This window comes from Triticum urartu, chromosome 1A, assembly GCF_056163025.1.
Source record: "Triticum urartu cultivar PI428250 chromosome 1A, HENAU_Tu73, whole genome shotgun sequence".
Classification (NCBI taxonomy): domain Eukaryota; kingdom Viridiplantae; phylum Streptophyta; class Magnoliopsida; order Poales; family Poaceae; genus Triticum; species Triticum urartu.
In genome coordinates this window covers 21,087,375-21,109,434 of record NC_141873.1, presented here as the reverse complement: position 1 = coordinate 21,109,434, position 22,060 = coordinate 21,087,375, and the positions used below count along the sequence as shown (strand labels likewise).

The window sequence follows — 22,060 nt, the reverse complement described above, 5'->3', positions numbered from 1 at the left end:
AATTGTTTCCCTAATGCAAGAGGACTAGATACGAGCAATCAAGCAATATGCAGATGTTAGTTTTTCGCCTGTATTTCCTCAACCAGCCTCCGTCGAGCCAGACCGAGCTAGCTAGGTTGCAGCGAGAAAGCAACCAAACACGCCCGTAATGGTGGTACGGAGATCTGGAACCCATATTCAGTGATCCTCGCTGATTGCTGAAAGGCCCAAGGCAACCAGGGGCAGGACCATTGTTAACTGTAGACGTAGTAACGCTATTCATCACTGGTAAACACTGTAACACCACAGTTGGCCCGGGGCAGGACCATTGGCTGGCTACGCAGCTGCATTCAGCTAGCTGCCGGATTTGCATCAGTATCCTTCTCACGTTGTCGAAGGTAAGTAAGTGGTGTGCCACACGCGCCTTTGCTAGAAGTTCTTGTGATTCTAAATAAATCGTGCAGCTGCATGGCCATGGAGAAAAATAGAGGATACACGAGAGAATGTTTTGACGTGATGACATGGCCATGCATACGCGCACGCGACACTACACCGAGCAATCCCTCATCAGCTGGAAGGGTCACACGCGCGCGGGAAGGGTCACGGCGTCCATGAACTCGTGGTCGGCGACCAGCCTCTCGAGCGCGGCCGGCGCCAGGCACACCTCCAGCGACATGCTCCCTCCCCGCTCCGGCCCCTCGAACACCGTCGCCTTCCCGTCCGTCTTGTCGCCGAGGCCGCTCCGCACGCCCACCGGCCTTCCCCACCCGAAGTCGTTCCCGAACACGTCGAACCGCGGCGAGCTCCCGGTCTCCAGCCCCGCGCCCCCCGCCGCCGCCGCCGACAGGTCCCCGGTGAACGCGAACGTCGGCTCCCGGACCCAGCGCTCCAGGAACGCCCTCAGCGCCGCCTCGTCGAACGACGCCACGGCGCGGTTCAGCTGCCACGCCGTCCACCCCAGCCCCTTCTCCTGGACCTCCCCGGCCGCGCACACCGCCCTGCCGGGCACCACCGCGTTGCCCACGTACCCCGGCGGGATGCCGCGCACGCGCCCCCGGCACCCGATGATGACGGCGTAGAACGTCTCCTGCCCCGCTGCGAGGCGCCGCGCTCGGCACACTGCCCGCCAGAGGTGCGCGAGCAGGGCCTGCAGCGACGAGATGGGCGCGGTGGCGACGCCCGCCATCTCGCCGTTCGCCCTCGCCTTGAGCTTCTTCACGCTCGCGGCGGAGAAGGTGAAGAAGCCTTCGCGCACTGGCGGGAGCTCGAACCGCCGGAGGACGTGCTGCAGCTTGCTGAACGGCAATGGGATCGGCACCGGGCTCGTCTCGACGAACCACCTCGCAAGCACCGGCGCCGGCGTCGAGACCATCTTCATCTTGTTTAGGCCGTTGACATTGACGTCGGCTCGGTGTCGGTGGATCTCCGACCATGCGTTGAAGAACTCCCAGAAGGAGGTGCCGTCGCCGACGGAGTGGTTCATGGACACGGCAACGAACACGCCGTCGGCGAGCTCAGTCACCTGCGCAGACAGCACGGGGAGAGACTCGATGGCCGCGTCCGCGTCAAGCACACCGTTCAGCGAGAACAAGTCCCAGACCACCGGCGACGGGGTGTACATCGAGCCCACGAGGTCCGCGACGGCCAGGCCGGGCGCCGACGCGTGGACGAGCTCGGCGCCTTCCCCTGTGCAGCGCAGAGCGACGGTGACAGTCCCGTCGCCGAGCTCCTCGACGGCGAGACGGCCGGCAAAGTGGCAGTACCGGTCCAGGGCGCGCTCCAAGGAGGACGCGAGGGCGCCGACGAGGCGCTTGCCGCCGACGGGGGGCTTGGGCAGGAGGATGCCCTTCTGGATGTGGTCTATGGTGAGGAGGCGGAGGTCCCAGGGCGTTAGGTGGATGACCTCCGACGGCGGCGTGCCGCCTCCGCTGGACGGCCGGACCATGCGCCGGCATACGATCCGTACAGTGCCGGCAGCTTCCATGTGCTCGATGCTGCCCATTGGCTCACTCGCGATCAAGATTTCTTGGGACTCGTATGAGGCTAAGAGCTGTTGCTTGCATATATAGTAGCATCCATCCTACCACGATGGTGTTCAATCCTTGTCACACACTAGCATTAGATTTAGACCTGGGCATGGAAAGCCCGGCCCAAAAAACCTGGGTCAGGCTTGGGCCTTGTTTTGCAGCCAAGAAGGTAGTTTGGGCCGGGCTTGGGCTTCTCATTTTCTGTATTTTGGGCCAGGCTTCCGGGCTTCAGGTCAGGCTCGAATGTGTATACACTAGAAAACAATGTTTGAATCGGCCTTTCGGGCTTCCGGCTTGATTTTGAGCCGGGCTCGGGCTTGAAAACAGAATGTATTTTGGGCTTCGGGCCGGGCTCGGGCTTGAGAAAGGAAGGTAAGGCTTTTACAAGCCCGTCCTGAAACCTGGCCGGACCCAGCGTTTGCATGGGTTTAACTAGCACCTTTCCACTTCTGGATTTTTTCTATTTTCTAACTTTCAGAAATTGTATTTAGGCTTTCAAAAAAGGATGTGAATACTATGTGATTGTACGCGCCATAGGAATCTAGTGCGATGGACTGCTGCCTTGGAGAGTCCGAGTGACGACATCCATGAGTGGTGCCGAGTCGCCAGTTTCTCGTAGAAACACAAGTCTAGCGCGCTAGCTTGGGGCGGACATGCTCAAAAACATGTTGTAGCTGAGGTTGCAGTCGAACGAGGCGCTGCCTCTTCTGTTGAACAGGATCTGCGTGGAACAAATCTGAGCCAAGATCATCTTAGCCTCCGGGCAGCCAATCAATGAACCTCCGATTGAAGAGGTCATACCCTCAAAGCATATGCCTACAAAATTTGAGGCGACTTCGAGGGATCTACCTGACCGCTCTAAGGGTTCTCCGCTTCGCACCTGAGGGTTCTACCTCGCTGCTCTGAGGCTTCTGCATCCCATCCGAGGGCTCTACATGGTCGATGGGTATTGGTTTTAAGATTGTCCACTTCGGATGTCCTCAGAGTTCGATTTAAAATAAGTGGTGATTCTTTTTTTGATATGGTCCATTCTCTACACTTTGGCTCAAATGATTTGTTGTCCCAGTCCAAAGTAATTTGCGAAGTTGTGAGAGTAATTTTCCTGGGGCTCTTTTCCGATCTTTGCTTTGCAGGAAAACACTATTGTTGACCCACTTTTTAAACTAATATTAAGAGCTGCTATATAATCTTTCAAGCACTCCCAGAAAAATTTCAACCGCAAAACTTTGAAGTGTGGAGTTTGATGGTAATCCCATGGTGGTGGTAGTACCTTATGTGGCAAGCTATGCCACCAGTTTGTCAAAGATGATGTTGTAGTGGCGCTACCAACACTTGGTTTCTAGGAGAACTAGAAGAACGCCCGTGCGTTGCAACGGGTAACATTTCCGTAACTTTAAGAGTTTAATATTAATCATGTTAATATTACATTTAATATTCTCATACATATCAAGTGACATTGGCGACCTTTTTTACCATCAAATCCTCACACACACACTCTTTCCGTCCCTCTTCTTCACTGTCTCTCCCCCTCTCCCCCTCTCTCTCTCTAACACACGCACATATCCATCTTATTGGATATGAGACTATAATCCATCTATCTCACACACACGCGCTAGTGCACAACAATATGGATTAGGTGTATTATATTTGCCACCACAACTAAGGGAATTAATTTCATGTAAATTGGCCAGTCACAGCTCCGTGACAAACAATGCATCTAAATTCTCAACGTTATTTTTATGTAATATGCTCTCTCTCTCTCTCTGATATTATAGGACCAAAAACTTTTACCAATTACCATACTGTAGAACACCACACTCCTCACTGCATCAATGGGTGGTGGGTGGTGTCTCTCCTCTACCGCCATGGACCTGTGCTGGCTTGAGTCCATGTCCGCCGTTGGTCGCTGCTCGCATTCGTCCCACCCATCGCCCAAGCCGGCGTTAGGAGCAAACTCAATAGCCTTGCTCACCGTCATGGCTCCATTCCACGAGATCGAATCAAGCATCATAGAGTTCGGGGAGGAGTAGCATTTCCACCGTCAGCTCCTCGCTGATGTATCAGCGTAGAGTGCGGGGAGGACACGGAACGTAAATACCTGGGGTTTAGCGCTGGTGGCGGGAACGACCGACACGGCCTCCTTGCGCCGCTCCTTGCTGCCCGCCCTGCTTTGGGGATCCTAGCGCCCTGCCCTAGGGTTCCGCGCTGGCGGCGGCGGTGGCGGCGTTTCCCTCAAGAAAAAAAGCACGTCTCATGTCCGGCTTGTGCAGGAATCCATCACCAAGTAGGATCAGTAGTTCCGTCCCGAATTGGTTATGTTGCAAGTCCTAGCTATAGCTATATATACGTATTACCCTGCACCCCTATAAACAGTACACCCAGAGACCAATAGAAAGATCAGCGGGCACGAGGCATGCCCGTGTGTATCAATTGCTTGCGCGTACCCGTGTTGCTTCTAGTAGATCGATACTACATCAACCGTGGTTAGCCAGCTACGTCCAATCTATTCGAGTGTTTTCGTCTGCGTACGTGTTTTTCTGGTATATACTTCAGAATTCAGTCAGGGGGGGGGGGGGGGCGGGATGTCTAAGCAAAGAAGGCAGGGCGAGGAGGATGAGCCCAACTACTACCACGACCGCAGCGGCAACAAGGAGAAGAGCCTCTATCTGGTTCTAGACGACTGGCACAAGGGCTTCACCATCCGCAAGATCGATGCCGACAGTCCCGACCTCAGCGCCCCCCCTGTCCTCCGGCTAGTGTCACCTGAGCGTGGTCGTGCCATGTAGTTCGCAGCCCTGGGCAGCAACATCATCGCCACGAGCAACATACACGCCGGAACCCTCTTCTACGACACTGACACCGCCGGACTGCCCGTCGGCCCTCCCATTCGAGATGCACTGCTTTGTGGCTCCAACACCTTCCTAACCTCCAGCGCCGGCGACGCGCTGTACGCGTTCGCCTTCCACTTCATGGAGCGGCATGTGTCCTTTGAGGCGATGGCGAAGCCACCAACGACGGAAGACGACGACCTGCTGCCCACCTATTGGTCCTGGAAAAGCATGCCGACGCCCTTCACCAAGGACGAGATGATCTTCTCCTACGCGCTGCACCCGGACGGGCGCACCATATTCGTGTCCTCGTGGAGCAGGGCGGTCTGCGGCACGTACTCCGTCGACACCAGGAGCTGCAAGTGGAGGCGCCATGGGGAGTGGATGCTGCCTTTCAGAGGCCGAGGCTACTTCGCCGCCGAGCTAGACGCATGGGTCGGGCTGCACGAGGACGGCTACGTCTGCCCCTGCCAGGTTGCCTCCCGCAGCGGCGGCACCACGCAGCAGCCGGAGTGGAAGATGGCCGACGAGCGTAGGATGTGGATCCCGTGGCATCGGCTGGAGTTTCGCCTGCGTCGGATGTGATGGCGCGGGTGGAGTACCGAGGAGTGGCCGGCGTCGGCCAGGGCCTGGGGCACAGAGGAGTCCTCCTAGTCAAGAAGATCGGAGAGAAGAAGATGATGGCGGCGAGAGGACACATGAGGGTAGACGTCGAGAGGATCGGCCGTCCAGGCTCGTGAGGAGGGCAGCGGTGGGAGGATCGAGTTAATGGTACCGTGTAAAAAAATCCCATCAAAACAAGTAAAATATACCAGCAATGCTTGATTGATTCTGATTTAATTTTTATAGGCATTTTCGGATTTGTAGGGCATGTGCCCACGATACTCGCATGCTGTACCTTTTTTTGACGTGTATGATTCATGATAAGAAATGAAAATCACATCAATGTAAGGAAATATCCCATCAATGCTTGATTGATTGTGATTAATTCTTTTATATGGTAACTAATCCAATGGGTTTATGTGGGCGGTGAAGCGAAAAGGTATGTGGGAGGGAAGACGAAAAATAACCGGTCAGAAAAAATGAATTAATTGTTGCCTTGTATGTTTGGTTTTGATATTTGAAGATTGATTACCATCCGTTAGTTGGGTTACCAAAGAAGAAATCAATCACCATATGTGAATTCATTGTGTTACCAAATAAATGTTGGGTTTGTCCGGCCAATGGGAGGGGGGCGAATAAAAAACCGACAAAATTGGGAGGTGGGAGCAGGTACCAAATAAAACCATGGTAGGTGGGACGAAAATAAACCGTACGAGGCTACCAACTACTTCATTAGGAGTAGAGATTGGTTGGTTCGATTTTTTTTTTGCGTGGAGGGAACTACCCGGAAGGTGGGAGGGAGTATGAAAATAAACCGTCTCGGCTGAGCGGGAGGTGGGAGCAAGTACCAAAGAAGTACCAAAAAAGACCGGGTGAGGTGGGACGAAAATAAAATCCGGAACGCGACCTACCAACTGAGACATTAGGAGTAGAGATTCTATGTTTTTCACTAGCTTTATATGTACAATGGATGGGTATCTTGGTTTCCTCTCCTTTTTGGTCTTAATCAAAGCACGTCTCAGGGTAGTATCAGCCAACATTTAATGTGAGATTATCTAGGGGTCTTCTTGGATGACTCACTCTAAACATCTAGATTGTGATGAAGTTGCTTTGGTTTATGAACACATATGTATTGCATTTTAATGTGTCGAAGGACTAGAGAGAGAAGAAAAAGGTTAGATGCAAATCTTCGAAAATACTCTAAAAAGGCTAAGTTTTTTCCCCTGTTTTGTTGGGTGTCGGTCGAACGATGACGTCAGTTGTCTCAGGGAGTGCTACATACTATCATAAACTTGTATTGTGTTTGTATGGGACGGACACGGTGTTTTGGCTCTCGTGTGCATCTCACCAGAAATGAACAGAAAATTCATTTAAAATAGTAAAAGATTGCAAAAAAACGAATTGTTTTGCGATGCTAGATGTTCATATGTGTGAAGTCCGTGCCAAATTCCATGATGTTTGGACATTTCAGTAGCTCTCAGCAAAAAAAACAAATGTTGAGGTTGTAAGAAAATTTAATGTTCACGTACTGTTTTGATCGATTTTGTCTTTTTTGCCATGAGCTCCTTAGATATTTGAACAAGCTAAAATTTGACATGAACACCCCGCATTGGAACTTGCAAAAAAAATAGATTTTTTTTTAGTTTTTAGTATCTTTTTTGAATTTAGTGTTCACCAGATGGTAGATGAGCCTGGACAACGAATTGAATATCTGAGACTTCCTTTAGTTTTTATATACCGTATACTAGTAGAATAATTAATTACATGAAGTAGGACTTTGAATCGTTTCCTTTTATTTTGGTACCCATTTGAAGGGACACGAGAACTGATGACCTGATCGTACAAAAGTATCTGTGATTGTATAGTACTTCGTCTGTCCTAAAATAAGTATATCAATTTTAGTATAATTTTGTATTATACTCCCTTCTTTTTTGTTTATAAGGCTTATCTTAAAATTTTAGATTTCTCACTTTATGAGTGTCAATTTGATGGTTTCTTACCACACGTTCAGATTTTAAGGTGCCTTAAATCACTGTATGCAAGGATTAATTAAAAGAAAATTAACCAATGCATATATTTTATGCATGCATGCATTGCAATTAATGCATTGTAAACATAATTTTTTGAGGAAAATGAGTGTATCAATTGAGTGCTTTTGCAAACTACAAAAATTATTCCACCACTCATCTATCTTGGTTGATGAGATTTTTGAATTGAGCCTATAAGTCTATCCATAGTGGGAGTAACATATGTGATAGCATCACACATCTCTAGGCAAAACAGATGATGATACGAGTAATTAATGAGAAAAAAGAGACATGTGGTAACGTAGCTAGTTACTGTAACATCACACATAACAAGACAAGATGAGTTTACAACCTAATAAATAAAGTATTTCATGACACCACACATATATTACTCCCCACTGTATAGATAGTAACATAGACTAATGTTCTTTGTACTACCTTGAAAATTGATGAATAAACCGAAAGTTTTCTAAAGAAAAAACAAAGACTAAAAACATATACATGTTATTAGTCTAAGTTACAATCCATTATGACTAGTCTAAATCAGAAAGAAGATAGTAGTTTTTTTTTAAGCATCAGTACAGACACAAGCGCTCATATACATGCGTATACACTCATCCCTATGAACGCACACACGCACATCCTATCCCTATGAGCACCTCCGAGAGACTGAGCCGGCATATCATCTTGAGATTTACGAAGTCACCGTAGGCGCCTCGTCGTCGACGGGAACATCTCATCCCACTGAAAGCGCATCGCCGGAAATCCTGAAATAAATCCAGGAATAATGCGAGCACCAGGATTTGAACCCTGGTGGGTTGAGGATACCACTGTCTACCTAACCAGCTCAACCACAGATTGATTCGCAAAAAAGATAGTAGTTAGTATGAAGCCGAGACGCTTATTTTAGGAGAGACAAGTGCATGGTAGGCCAGGCTTCCTTACACTGATCTGCACGTGGTGTGCCAAATTTTAGCTATGGTTCCTTACTACTTCCTTCGTCTCAAAAATTTTATCTTAGATTTGTCTAGATACGAATATATCTAACACTAAAACATAATTAAATATATTCGTATTTAGATAAATCTAAAACAAGAATTTTGGTACGGAGGGAGTACTACCTAGCTACTAGTCGATGGAGACGTGAATCGCGTGGCATGCTGCCGTTTCGTGTAGCAGTCGTACGTGTTATCCATCATGAAATCATGTCCCGCCTATCAGTATGTTTCCTCGTGTATCACGCGCCCCAGCATACATGCATGTGCCCCTGCGTACGTTCATGTGCCGATGTTCATGAGCAGAAGAAACGTTCTCGTTCATCGCAAACAAAAAAAAAACGTTCTCGTGGATTCCCTGTGCATGGACAAATCATTTTTTTTTGTGCGGGGGGGTGCGTGGACAAACCTGACCACTTAAAAGTCTGTGTTGAAGACTGGACGCGTCCACCGACAGCAGGCACACGGCCATCCAGAGGCACGCCTAAGTTGAGTTACCCGGGTGCACAGGATATCGGATGCAAGATGTTTTTTTTAGAATATGCAAGATGTTTTCTTTGTAAGTTTTATGCAAAATATAGTGTGACACCTCATTTTTAGATAAAAATATGATGATCATATGTTAGGACATTGGGTCTTTTTTTTCCTCTAGGTCCGTCTCTGCTTCCTTCCATCAACGCGGCCGCAGACACCCCTCAAACTAGAACTCATAAATCTAAAAAGAAACGGCCACGGCCCATCTGCCCGACTACAACTGCCTAGCCCAAAAGCATAACCTTCCGCACTGCTGGCCGGCCTCTTTTGTTCTTCCTTTTTTTTTTCTATTATTGTTTTATTTTTTCTTTCATTTTTTCATTCCTCTTTTTTGTCAAATATATTTTAAAATATTTTTATAACCTTTTCTAATAAATAAAGTTCGAACATATCCAAATTGCATTCAAGCATAATGAAATTTAATTAAACATAAATATTTTAAAAAAACTGTGAAATTTAAATCCTAATATGTTTGTCTTCATTGGAGACAGTGAGGTCGATGATCTCGACCGCACCGCCGTCGCCTGCACCACCGCCGTTGTCGTCGCTGCTTCGGCAGGCGGCGGCCCAGTTGACGTTCTCGTTGTCCTTCTCCATCACATCAAATGCCGCCACCTCATCTGCTTGCAATGCCGCCGCCACCTTCGCGGCCTCCATCTCCTCTGCTGCCGCCGTCGCCTGCGACACCCAAAGGGCGACGAGGTATCCGACGGTGTCGTCGGGGTCGCCGTCTTCACGGAGCACGATCTGCTCCGGCGAGAGTTCCATGATGGGAAGGGCAGGGGGAGCGGAGGGCGCGAGTGCCGGAGCATGGCGCACAATGCGGGGGCGACGAAGAACCTATTGCCGGCCAGCCAGAGCTCGCCGATGACCTCCCAATAGCTCTTATCGTCCCAAAAGCGATGACGGACGGTGTTGTTCCACTGGCCATCGATGTGGCGGCGGCACTCCTCCGGCGTCGCGCAGGGACCCCTCGTCTGGTACCCGTCGGCGGTGATCTTCCACTCCTTCGTAAGACGGCACCCCGGCGGCACCAAGGGGCCGAAATCGAGGCTCCTCCGTCTCCGACGTGCCCAGGCTCGACGGCCAGGCGCTGCCCAAATGGAGGGCCGCTATTGCTGGAGCTGCTGGCTACTGCCAGCGCCACTTGACTGTTGGGGAACGTAGTAATTTCAAAAAAAAATTCTACGCACACGCAAGATCATGGTGATGCATAGCAACGAGGGGGAGAGTGTGATCTACGTACCCTTGTAGATCGACAACGGAAGTGTTAGGTTGATGTAGTCGTACGTCTTCACGGCCCCCGACCGATCAAGCACCGAAACTACGGCACCTCCGAGTTCTAGCACACGTTCAGCTCGAAGACGATCCCCGGACTTCGATCCAGCAAAGCGTCGGGGAAGAGTTCCGTCAGCACGACGGCGTGGTGACGATCTTGATGTACTAATGTCGCAGGGCTTCGCCTAAGCACTGCTATAAAATTATCAAGGACTATGCTGGAAGGGGGCACCGCACACGGCTAAGAATATGATCATGTGGATCAACTTGTGTCTCTAGGGGGTGCCCCTGCCTCTGTATATAAAGGCTCAAAGGGGGGGGGGTGCGGCCGGCCAGGAGAGGCGCGCCAGGAGGAGTCCTACTCCCTCTGGGAGTAGGACTCCCCCCCCCCCTTTCCTAGTTGGAATAGGATTCGCGGAGGGGGGGGGAGAGGAAGGGGGGCCGGCCCCCTCTCCTTGTCCTATTCGGACCAAGGGAGGGGAGGGGCGCGCGGCCCATCTCTGGCTACCTCTCCTCTCTTCCACTAAGGCCCATATATCTCCCGGGGGGTTCCGGTAACCTTCCCGGTACTCCGATAAAATCCCGATTTCATCCGGAACACTTCTGATATCCAAATATAGGCTTCGAATATATCATTCTTTATGTCTCGACCATTTCGAGACTCCTCGTCATGTCCGTGATCACATCCGAGACTCCGAACAACCTTCGGTACATCAAAACGCATAAACTCATAATATAACTATCATCGAAACCTTAAGCGTGCGGACCCTACGGGTTCGAGAATAATGTAGACATGACCGATACATGTCTCCGGTCAATAACCAATAGCGGGACCTGGATGCCCATATTGGCTCCTACATATTCTACGAAGATCTTTTATCGGTCAGACCGCATAACAACATACGTTGTTCCCTTTGTCATCGGTATGTTACTTGCCCGAGATTCGATCGTCGGTATCCAATACCTAGTTCAATCTCGTTACCGGCAAGTCTATTTACTCGTTCCGTAATACATCATCTCGCAACTAACTCATTAGTTGCAATGCTTGCAAGGCTTAAGTGATGTGCATTACCGAGAGGGCCCAGAGATACCTCTCCGACGATCGGAGTGACAAATCCTAATCTCGAAATACGTCAACCCAACATGTACCTTTGGAGACACCTGTAGAGCACCTTTATAATCACCCAGTTACGTTGTGACGTTTGGTAGCACACAAAGTGTTCCTCCGGCACACGGGAGTTACATAATCTCATAGTCATAGGAACATGTATAAGTCATGAAGAAAGCAATAGCAACATACTAAACGATCGGGTGCTAAGCTAATGGAATGGGTCATGTCAATCAGATCATTCAACTAATGATGTGATCCCGTTTAATCAAATGACATCTCTTTGTCCATGGTTAGGAAACATAACCATCTTTGATTAACGAGCTAGTCAAGTAGAGGCATACTAGTGACACTTTGTTTGTCTATGTATTCACACATGGATTATGTTTCCGGTTAATACAATTCTAGCATGAATAATAAACTTTTATCATGATACAAGGAAATAAATAATAACTTTATTATTGCCTCTAGGGCATATTTCCTTCATTGACGCCATAGTCGCCAGCGGGAAGAGAGAAGAGAGTGCCGGTGGGGGGAGGGGGAGAGAGAGGGGCAGAAGGCATCGGTGAGCAGAGGGCCTGCGGGGACGGGTTTTATAGGCACAGGTCGGGCGGCAGGTTGGTGGAAGGGCGACGCCGGAGTGATGCCAGCATTAATGGCGGCCTCGGGAGACGGCAGGCGGTCAGGGGAACAGTTGCCTTACCGATGCCACGTGGGCCATGCAACGTGTTTTGACCACAGCTTGACCAACGCCAGCTATCGTATGTACGTACACGTCGGGCGTACCAGGTACGTCGCGCACCTGGTGAGACCCACGTTGCATGCGGACCGCCTTTTTTGTGACAGGACAATCATGCCCTGATTTATGAAAGGGTACAGGACGATATCAGTTGTTCTGTATTTAGGGGGTTGTACTGAAGAAGTGATTTTGTTATCAATTCAGGTTTAGTGCATCTGTTTAAAGAGTATATGGGATCTTGCTTTTCCGGTAGGATAAACTGCCTGAAAAGAACTCTGAACCTTAGCATGGCAAGTGCCAATAAAGCTGGTGCGTGAATGTCTTCGACACAAAATTTTCCATGCCGTGAGTTTTGGTGTATGTCTGACACTAAGTAGAATCCATCTTCTCGTAGTCAATCAGCTAAGTTTTGGCGTTCAGAGACACTTCTCTATGGGTTCTTTGCTGCAAACCAGAGCCGGGCATTCTGAAGATGAGAACGCTATCCTGCCCTTCGTCAGCAAGGACGGTGATGTTGGTTCGGAATTGTAATGCTTACTTAGGCGCCCGAAAAATCACAATTGTATATGGGTCACCTGTGTTGGCGATGACTGCGAGATGAACACAGACTTCCAAAGCTACACGCACGGGTTGCTTCTTTGTATTCTTCGTCTTCTTCTTCAGGCTTCCAAGTTGTACGAATTAACAGGACTTTTGTCAATGTTTCTTCAGAAAAAATAGAATTTTTTGAATTTTTTCATAAAAAATTGAAATTTTACTGTTCACCGAGCTCAAATGAGCTGGGGAGCAGAAAGGCACTTTCAGAAGTACTTCTCTGTATCTGTTAGTAGTGTTTTCTTCGGAGCTCAGGCGGGCATGAGCTGCTGCACCTTGATCACTCTTGCCGCTCAGAAAAGGCCAGCCGACATATTGCGAAAATTTCGTTCCTTTGTCACATCACAAACCGTGAATAATCCTGTGCACAAAATAGGGAATGTATTGTCCTGGTCTTGTCAGAGACACATCGTCGCAATTCTTGTCCACGGCTCATGTTTGTTTCGGGAGTTCTCGGTCGACACCATGGACCGTCGATATCCGACGGTGAGATATGCGTGGGATTCCGTATTTGTCTAAGCTGTAAGAATAAATACGTACTCCCTTCATTCCACAATGTAGTGTTTTCTCTATCCTCGTGCTTCAATTTTGACCGTAAATTTGACTATCAAGACCGATTGCGGCGGGAGCAAAAGTTATATCAGTGAATTCGTATTTGAAAAAAGTTTTCGATTATACAATTTTTTCTCCCGCCGCAATCGGTCTCGTTGGTTAAATTTATGGTTAAAGTTAAACCTCGAGAAGCACGGGCGCACTATATTTTGGAATAGAGGAAGTACTCTCCCCGTTCATCACAAATGCAAGTTGTTCTAGCTTTTGCGTGAAGTTCTCATTTGCACCAACAGCTTGAAGAGCGTAGTGTTCTGATTTCTGAATGAAGGTGGCTCTGATTTCTCAGTTTGTGCAGCCAGTAAGCCTTGACAAAAAAATAGGAAGAGAACAAAAGACCAAAAAGGAAAACGTCGACAGCAGGGATCGAACCTGCGCGGGCGTAGCCCAACAGATTTCAAGTCTGTCTCCTTAACCACTCGGACATATCGACCTTGGTTGTGTCAACTTCCATCGTGCATTATTAGAAACTAAGTCTGCAGGTCAGTGACCAGATATTAGTACATGTCGTTCGTCTAGAATCATCAGGTCTCTTCTGTTTATTATTTATATCAGGCGCGGGGATGTTTTGGTGCACTCTGCTGCAAGATTTCCTGTAGATCATCTACGTGTTTTCTTCTGGAGAGCAGTTTTTTTTAGGCCGAGCTAGCTTCACGGTACCCTCTATCGTGTTCATTCAAACATGACTTGGGTACATCGAGATATGTGCATTGTTTTGACAGCTGCAGCTGCATGTCAGGTGGATCAATGCAAATACACCGCTGCGGAGTGATATGCCTCCTAGGCTACTGTTCACATAGGCATGTCAAGTCCTGTAGTCCTGCTAAAAGGGGTGGGCACGTGAATCTCTTCCATTCTCTCGGCTTTCTCACAACCGCTCTCTCTCCTCCCCAAGACTTAAACACTGCTCTCTCTCTCTCATGGAATACACCATTATTTACTCTCTCTTCTCTCCCAGCCTCTTTTACAACGAGATGAATATGTTCTCTCTCATGCTGCCATTTGCCCTCTCTCTCACACGCATGGGATTAGAAAAAAAGTAGTCCCTATCCTCTCTCTCCATTCTTCACATGGGAGGTAGAAACATTTCGCGACCGCAGAAAAGGTGTGCTATCTCAATCAATGAACAGTGGCTCGTGGTACTGTTGATGACATGATATGTCATGTGTCCTGGCTCATTAGACGCAGGACAGCTCTTCCTGGCCCGTGAAGTGAACGGATGCATGTCTCATGACGCTCTGAGCTGCACATATCCCAAAACAAACCAACCGTCTAGATAGAAGGGACCGTGAAGCTCGAGCTAGGTTTCTCCTGTCTACACTTCATAGATGTTGATGCTGATGAATAGTTATCTATCCAAAAATCAAAGCAATTAGTAATTGGTAGTATTAACTTGGTGCTCCAAAATCAAATCCTAAAATAAACCAGCACTTAATGGCACCTCCCCAATATAAACGTACCTTGTCTTTCGCAACAGCAGCAGCAATCTGCAACCATCTCAAAAAAAGAGAAGAAAAGGAAACAATCTGCATCCGGGGGGATTATTAGCATGAAGACCACGCAGGCCCTGCTCCTGGTCTCCCTCGCCCTCATGGTGATATCATCAGGTGGTACACGCATGGCGTCTGCGGCAGAAGGTGGCGGAGTCGTGGTGCCGGCGGCGGACTGCTCGGGGACGGTGATCGGGCGGGGCGAGGCATGCGAGCCCCGGAACTGCGAGGCGGAGTGTCGGAGGCAGTACGACGGGCTGGGCGCGTGCACCGCCTTGGGGTGCAGCTGCGCCTTCTGCGTCAAGTACCCTCCCTCCTCCACCGCACAAGGAAACTGATACCGATAAAGTCTGGGAATAGTTTGGACCGAAACCTTAGTTTCGGTTTGATTTTCTTGTTAGATTGTGTTTGGTTGGTTTAAATGGGCTGAGAATGTAAAGCAATTTGGTGTGGTTTGGATTTTATAAAATACTGGATTGGATTAGTTTGGTCTGGACACAAACGAGTTGGTCTCACACTGTTTCAACCTATAGACAAAATCCAGTTTCTCGACCAGATCGTACCGTACGAGACGGCCAGCTTCCAGTTCGCTGCACTCCAGCGTACGCACCTAGCTCAATCCATTCCATTCATCAATGGCATGCGTGGAGGCTCTACCGCTCTGGGAATGTGCGGCCTGTCCACGGTCCCCATGGAGTACGCGCGGCCTGTCCAAATTCTGGGCGACCCCTATGACCAGGTGGCGGCAAGCTGGTCCCCGGGCTCTCCGTAGACGCCGGTCGTCGATGTGGCCGGTTTCGACGCCTCCGGCCCAGAATTACCAGCATCGGGTGCTTGTCCGACGCGCGCCTCGCCGCTGCCCACACGTATGGGCGACGAACCTCGTCAACGCAGTGCACTAGGCCGACGCGAACGACGCGCACTGGCCAGCGCACTCGCCCGTGTACGTTCATGTCCCCAAAAGCTTCCAGGCGCACGTCAGTGTGCTCCCGCCCAGCTCCTCGACATCCTCTCCCTCGGACTCGGCGTCCTGGTGCCTACGCTAGAGCGCTGCATTCGGCTCACCGGCGCTACTACCCATCCAGGACGACCTGCTACCTGAAGCTGAAGATCAACTACTATCCGCGGTGCCCGCAGCCGGAGCTGCCGGTGGGCGTGGAGGCGTACGCAGACGCCAGTGCGCTCTTCTCCATTCTCACTGGCGTGGGTTGGCGATCACGCCAGCTTCTTATTGTGTCCACGGCTTCAAACTACAGTTTCAGTCCAAAAACGAAAAATGGTTTGGATGGGGCTGGGTAGAAAACGTGGGTAGTTTGGTTTGGTCTGGATTATGGTGGTTAAATTTTGGATTGGATTAGTCTGGATGAAAGAGGCAGAGTCATATGGTTTGGGCTGGCTTCAATCTGGTTTTGAAACTATTCACAGGTACTCCCTCTGTAAACTAATATAAAAGCATTTAAGTCACTATTTTAGTATTCTACTAGCAAACATGCCCGTGCGTTGCAACGAGATAAAAAACATCATGCGCCTCTAAAAATGACTCAAGACCCTCTCTCTCGCACAAGCCCTCTATTTCAACAGGTCACCGACCTATGTCTTGCTTTAGATAAGAGCTAAACGGTAATTAAAAACCTATTCTCAGTATTACTATAATATGCAGAAGTTGAAAGGCTTACGAAAACAAATAAATAATTGACTGGTTGCAAATTATAGTTAACTAAAAAACAAGAAATAAAGTACGAATAATCATGTTTATCTCTAAAAATAATTAGGTAAAGAAATGGTGCTGGTATCTAACAAAATGTTTAAGAAAAATAAGCATTAAGTTCTTCTGAAAATTCAAAAGAGAAATGTCTGAGACGCACATGCTTTGGTACATTGATTTGCTACAAAATTATGAGCTCCAACCACTATAGAAGACGTACATGATTGAGGAACTTTTGGCATAACACACCCAGGTAAGATCACACGCACAACCAACTATTGCTAAAGAAATATCTTGGTTTTCAAGGAAGCAAAAGAAGTAAACGTATGTTATATAGTATGTAACAGAAGCATAGAGAGTCCAACAACGCACCCATGCTATGCATAGAACTTGTATCGTATCAAATCAAGTGGGCATAGTAAGTGAGGGTTTGGTCGGTTTACAGCGACCCAATCTGCATAGTGCTATATCAATAATCAGGTCGATTAGCACTTAAGTAATCACAACAATTGATGTATAAACATCTACTTTGGATGATCATGTGCATGCATACCTGTAGACGTGAACTCATGCGCCAGGTTGCTGGCTTGAAAGCCTTCCTGCAATCACCAAATAGGATTAACCAGTAACCAAGATAGTCTGTTATGTTAATAGGTATATGAGTTTTCCATCTGGCGAGTATCCATGCATCGCTATCTAACCTCCAAAGGAATCAACCCAGCAGCTTGCCATGTTTCTGCCGTATAATATCATGTCCTTGTAAAACCAGACATTCGGAAGTAATCAGAAGAGCCTTTTTTTTGACATGGAACGGCAAGAGGTCTTTTGTATTGAAGTTTAGAAATATACAGGGAAGTGATACAGATCCAAGAAAAGGGATGGGAGCAAAAAAAAAAGAGCAATCACCAGCAGGCGATGCCTGTACAGGGGCGAGACACTACGGTGCTAAATTCATCAGTAAAGCCCTTGCAATGGATGAACGATAAGAAAACTCATAATATTTATAATCCCACAATAAAACAATTCGAATTCATCAAATTGAATGAATCAGCCATCAATTTTACAAATAAAATAATATTTATTAAGAATAACACATGCAAGGAAGAGAAGAACAGATGCACTGACGGCTAATTAGTCACCCCAAGGGAAAATATTACAGATTGACGTGGTTCACCATAGCATGCGATAAGGCAACAGCAGCATCGGCCACTGCATCCTCACAAGCTTCGCTCCATGCTACTTCAAGTTATGTGCCGACACTTGCCGCCGCAGCTCTCCGCAACCTGCGCACCATCTTGTTGCAATGGGCGCTCCTCCTGGTTTAGATTGAGGGACTCCATTGATCCACTCAGATCCGATTCCTTCTCACGTACGACAATAGGAGGTGGAAGAGGTCAAGGGTGGCGGCCCAGCTTCACGGCGACCACCTGCGCAGCCAGACGCAGACGACAGAGCGCTTTGGGGTCGGGCAGGTGGGGGACGATGCAATTGGGGTAGGTCTATTTTTTGTTTTGTTTGGCCAAACATTGGATATGATACGGGTGTGGAGTCTGATACAATCACCCCTTTCTTTTTTATCGTCTTGTGTGACACGCGGAAAAAAGAAATTAGCCCTTGTCCGATCAATCTAGACATATGAAAGCCCAAGTGCCAGGCAGCCCGGTCGGGCGATGGGAGGGCCCACATGGGCGACGTGAACAACGATGTGATTCGAACGTATGACAATCGATGCAGACGGCTTCTTTTTAAATCTCAGCCGTCAAAAGTCTATGGTTAACACAAAATGAACGGATATAAAGAGTTGATATATAGAGAACTATGAAAGCTTCCGTCTTTTAATATTAGGTATAGATATAGATATAGAAACGCTCTTATATTAATTTACGGAGGGAGTACCACACTAGGGCTATGCTATACTCGGGGGGGGGGGGGGGGGGGGGGGGGGGGGCTACACGGTCCGCTGGTTACGCCACACTCGGATGATGCGCTCGCTCGATCCGATTGCAGTTCACTTAGTTTTAACATAACTCAAAAAGCTGCGGGTGTGTCCTCTTTGGCTACAAGCCTACACCCAGTGGGTGCAAATCTCTTGTTTGTTCTTCAGTCTTTCTTGCCAAACAAAGTTCGTGTAAGCTGATTGGATATACAGGGCGAACTTTGTATCTCCAACTTAGTCGTAGCCCATCTACTCGGTTGGCTAAAAGAAATTCACCACAGAAATCCAATCGTCCCAGGAACCGATTGTGTAAGAACCAAAGAGAACAAAGTCAAATTAACAACTTAAAACTTGATCCGATTGCAAGTACTTAAGCAAAACAATTAAAAGGTTCATGAGGCTCGTTGCTCAGTCGAACTTAAAGTTTTGACACTTTCACTCGGCATTCCGAAGCAAATCTAATACTTAAAATTTCTCACTTGTTTTTCTCTTCTTCTTGTACGAGCTCCTCCTCCGAGTTGTCTAGCACTCTAGCCGGCTCAACAGACAGGTCCAGGCCAATGAGGGAAGCAATCTGATTGGCGGTTCGGATGAAAGTTTGCATGTGGTCTTCAAAGTTATCGCCCTCCGGATTCCCCACGCCAATGTTCTGCAACTTCGCTTCATTTATCTCGGGGAAGTGAACCCGGGTGAGAGCTAGAGCTACATTAGCTCCACAGCGAGCAGCGGATTTCTTACACCTCGATACTCGGCCAGGCACCTGCTCAAGTTGTTGTAAACAAATGGGCAGAGCTTCATCGACCTCTTCTCCAGGATGGAGAGTCGCATTGATGCTCTTCATGGATTTTCTCACTTGGGCAATGACGCCTTTTGCTGCTTCTGCTCGTTCTTCTAGTCGGATTACAGCCTCAGCAACCTGAGTGGATGCCCAAGGAGTTTCTTTGATGTCGACACCATATGCTTCGAGCTCCTTCTGCACTTTATGAGCCTCCATGCTCAGATCGGAACAAAACACTGCATAACAGAGAAACAAAATAGTCAGAAAAGGAAAGATTAGTCCATGGATTTAGTATTGCGAATTCCACTCGAGAAGAGAGTAGATGCTTACCCTCAAGCCTCTGCTTAACCTCATCTAGCTGGCCCACCAAGAAGGTTTCGGTGTCGGACATTCCTTGCTTGAGCTCGCCAAGATCCTTTTCATACTTCATTTTGGTCATTTCTGCAAGATCAGACCTTTCCACATATTTGGTATGCCATTCAGACTCAGATGCTTTTAGAGCTTCGATTTGCTTCTTCATGTCCTCCGCCGCCTTCAGGTAGTGATCTTTCATCTCTCTGGCCTCTTGGAGCTCCTCCAACCTATCGTTGGCTTTCTTAGTCATAGCATCAGCTTCCTCTTTGGCTTTGGCAAGAGCGGTGTCTTTCTCTTCTAGGATTTTCTTCACGGATTCTGCAAAAACAGTTCCACAATCGGTTCATCGGTAGGATATTTTGAGCGTATGCATCTGATTAGGATCAACTTTGTTTCAAATTAGTTAATTAGGCAAAGCTCAAGATCATTCAAATGGTAAGGTTACCTTCCATAGCAGTTTTCTCCTTTTCAAGCCGAATGGTCTTGGCTTGTTCTTCATCAAGCTCTTGGCGTACCTTCTCCAGCTCCTTCTTTAAACCTAAGTATTTGGTTCCACTTTCACAAGTTTTCTGCATAAGATTAGACATATACAAGGTTTAACTTAGTTGTTTTCATAAGGTAACAATTAATCCACTTGGTTCGTCCCCAAGCTGAGTGTAGTCATGGATCTAAGGTACAATCTAGGTCTATGAAGTGAAGAGTTATTGATCCTTGAGATTCCAACCGATGGTTATCAATCGATTAGAGTCTCCGAGGCTACACCCACTGGGTGCACTAATCGTGCCCAACTAGAAGAATATCAAAGTTAATCCACTCGGTTCGTCCCACGAGTCGAGTGAAGCATGAAGTTAAGAGTTATTGTTTCTAGAGAGTCCAACCGGTTGCAAACAATCGATTAGAGTCTCCGGGGCTTGGCCCAGTTGATGCGCTGATCATACCCGACTGGAAGAAATTCAAAATCAATCGACTCGGACCGTCTACGAATTGAGTGAAGTCATGGATCTACTATATTATCTTATTATATGAAGTTATGAGTGATATATACTTCACACTCCAACTGATTGCTAGCAATCAATTGAAGTCTCGGGGGCTACAACTAGTGTGTGCAGTGATCACGCCCCCATTGGTAGAAAATTTCTCAAAATTCCATTAGATTCGAAAATCTAACTAAAGAGAGGTTATCCTAACAGAAACAAATGATACTTTCTCGATTACTTACTCGGATGTTGGTCTTCAGGGTTTCGTTTGATATGAGCAACTCCTTCAACCGAGTCTCCATCTGCTCGGCATGTAGCATGGCTTCCTTGCCTGCGCCCACTTCGTCCTCTAGGGACCGTGCCAGCGAGAAAGATGTAGATGAAATGGATGGAGTTTCATTCCGACGAGGAGATTTCACTGCCATTGTAGTCGGGCTTATTGGCTCCGGTGCAGTCGGTGTCTGAATCGACCCACCCGACTGAATCTCTGGTGGACTTGGAGATTTATCAGGAGCAGTATCCATGGGGATTGAGCTTTGACTTGGGCTTGGAGGGATTTCCTCTGAATTGTGAGCTTGCTCGTGGCCCGAGTTAAGCTCTATAGTAGGGTTCACTTCTTTAGCGACTAAAAACTTACACTCGTTAACATAAGGTGGTTCGCTTGTTTGCTCGGATGATATTGAAAAAGTGTTATACCTTTTGAAGACACAACACCAGCATCAAGCGTCCCCTTGGATCTATTTTTAGTATTTTCAGTTGCTTGGCTGGTGAAGCTTGCAGAAGGGACAACCCTGCAAACATAAATAGAAGATAAAGATTTTTTTTCAATGCTTAGATTAAGGATTATATTTCGCATACTTACTTTGCAACATCAGGCATTGGTTTCCATGTCCTTGGTAGAGCGGCAGCCTTTCGAGGTTTTCGACTTATGACTTTAAATGATCCTTTTCGTTTGGTTGGAGGAGGAGATGCTTGTTGCTCTGCTTCCACTCGGTCACGCTTGGTCGCCCGAGTAGTTGGTGAGACTCCAGTCGGATCCTGGTTCCTCTTGGTCCTCTTGGTCCGACCCTCCTGATTGGCATCCGGGGAGGGAAAATACTCCACTTCATCGCCGCTTTCGTCCTCGTCATCTTCATAAGTTTCATCCTCTGATTCTTCATCTTCTCCAACAGTGCACCGACTTGGGATGGAGGTTGTCGGCAGCCGGCAACCTCCATCCCTATTTTGATCTGACGTCCGCACTGTATCTTCGGTCGCCATGGACGGCGACCGGCCACTGTGGATCCAGGCGGGCGGAGGCGTGAACGATGGTGAACCCCTCCTCATCTTCTTCATCTTCTTCAACTCTAATTGGCGAGTCTTTTCCCCGACCATGGCGGCGGCGGAGGATGAGAAGTGCAGTTACGGGTGGAGATGGGTGCGGCGGCGGTTTTGGTGAGGAGATTTGGGAATGGAATGAGAATTTTCCGATTCACCCATTCTTCCTTTTATTTATAGTA

The 22,060-nt window shown here is 48.1% G+C and overlaps 2 protein-coding genes, 1 non-coding gene and 1 pseudogene across 4 annotated transcripts; 1 reads left to right on the top strand and 3 right to left on the bottom strand.

Moving 5' to 3' along the window:
* Positions 1-263: 263 nt before the first annotated feature.
* On the bottom strand, positions 264-2,116 carry LOC125541415 (putative acetyltransferase At3g50280). The gene has a single exon (XM_048704864.2). The coding sequence runs from the start codon at positions 1,979-1,981 to the stop codon at positions 560-562; it is 1,422 nt and encodes a 473-aa protein (XP_048560821.2). The 5' UTR covers positions 1,982-2,116; the 3' UTR covers positions 264-559.
* A 2,471-nt stretch (positions 2,117-4,587) lies between these two features.
* On the top strand, positions 4,588-5,419 carry LOC147988572 (uncharacterized; annotated as a pseudogene).
* Positions 5,420-13,672: 8,253 nt separating this feature from the next.
* TRNAS-UGA (transfer RNA serine (anticodon UGA)) lies at positions 13,673-13,754 on the bottom strand. The gene has a single exon. It is a non-coding gene; the product is annotated as a tRNA-Ser (tRNA).
* A 5,034-nt stretch (positions 13,755-18,788) lies between these two features.
* Positions 18,789-22,004, bottom strand: LOC147988571 (uncharacterized). Of its 2 annotated transcripts, none has more exons than XM_087543413.1 (6): positions 21,424-22,004; positions 21,258-21,352; positions 20,804-21,186; positions 20,030-20,153; positions 19,561-19,902; positions 18,789-19,466 (listed from the first exon to the last, which is right to left on the bottom strand). In XM_087543413.1, exons 1-6 carry the CDS (start codon positions 21,933-21,935, stop codon positions 18,928-18,930), a joined length of 1,995 nt encoding a protein of 664 aa, XP_087399539.1. In that variant the 5' UTR covers positions 21,936-22,004; the 3' UTR covers positions 18,789-18,927. The 2 variants fall into 2 exon arrangements, with proteins under 2 accessions (XP_087399539.1, XP_087399557.1); XM_087543431.1 differs by having other exon boundaries at positions 20,804-21,159.
* Positions 22,005-22,060: the final 56 nt, after the last annotated feature.

What these genes read in the sequence shown, in the direction of transcription:
- LOC125541415 (XM_048704864.2), bottom strand. Translation starts at nt 1,981, where the DNA reads ATGGGCAGCATCGAGCACATGGAAGCTGCCGGCACTGTACGGATCGTA.
- LOC147988571 (XM_087543413.1), bottom strand. Translation starts at nt 21,935, where the DNA reads ATGGTCGGGGAAAAGACTCGCCAATTAGAGTTGAAGAAGATGAAGAAG. An exon ending in CCAATGCCTGATGTTGCAAA is followed by an intron (nt 21,353 to 21,423) that starts GTAAGTATGCGA and finishes TTATGTTTGCAG; the next exon opens with GGTTGTCCCTTCTGCAAGCT. An exon ending in GGTTAAGCAGAGGCTTGAGG is followed by an intron (nt 19,467 to 19,560) that starts GTAAGCATCTAC and finishes TCTGTTATGCAG; the next exon opens with TGTTTTGTTCCGATCTGAGC.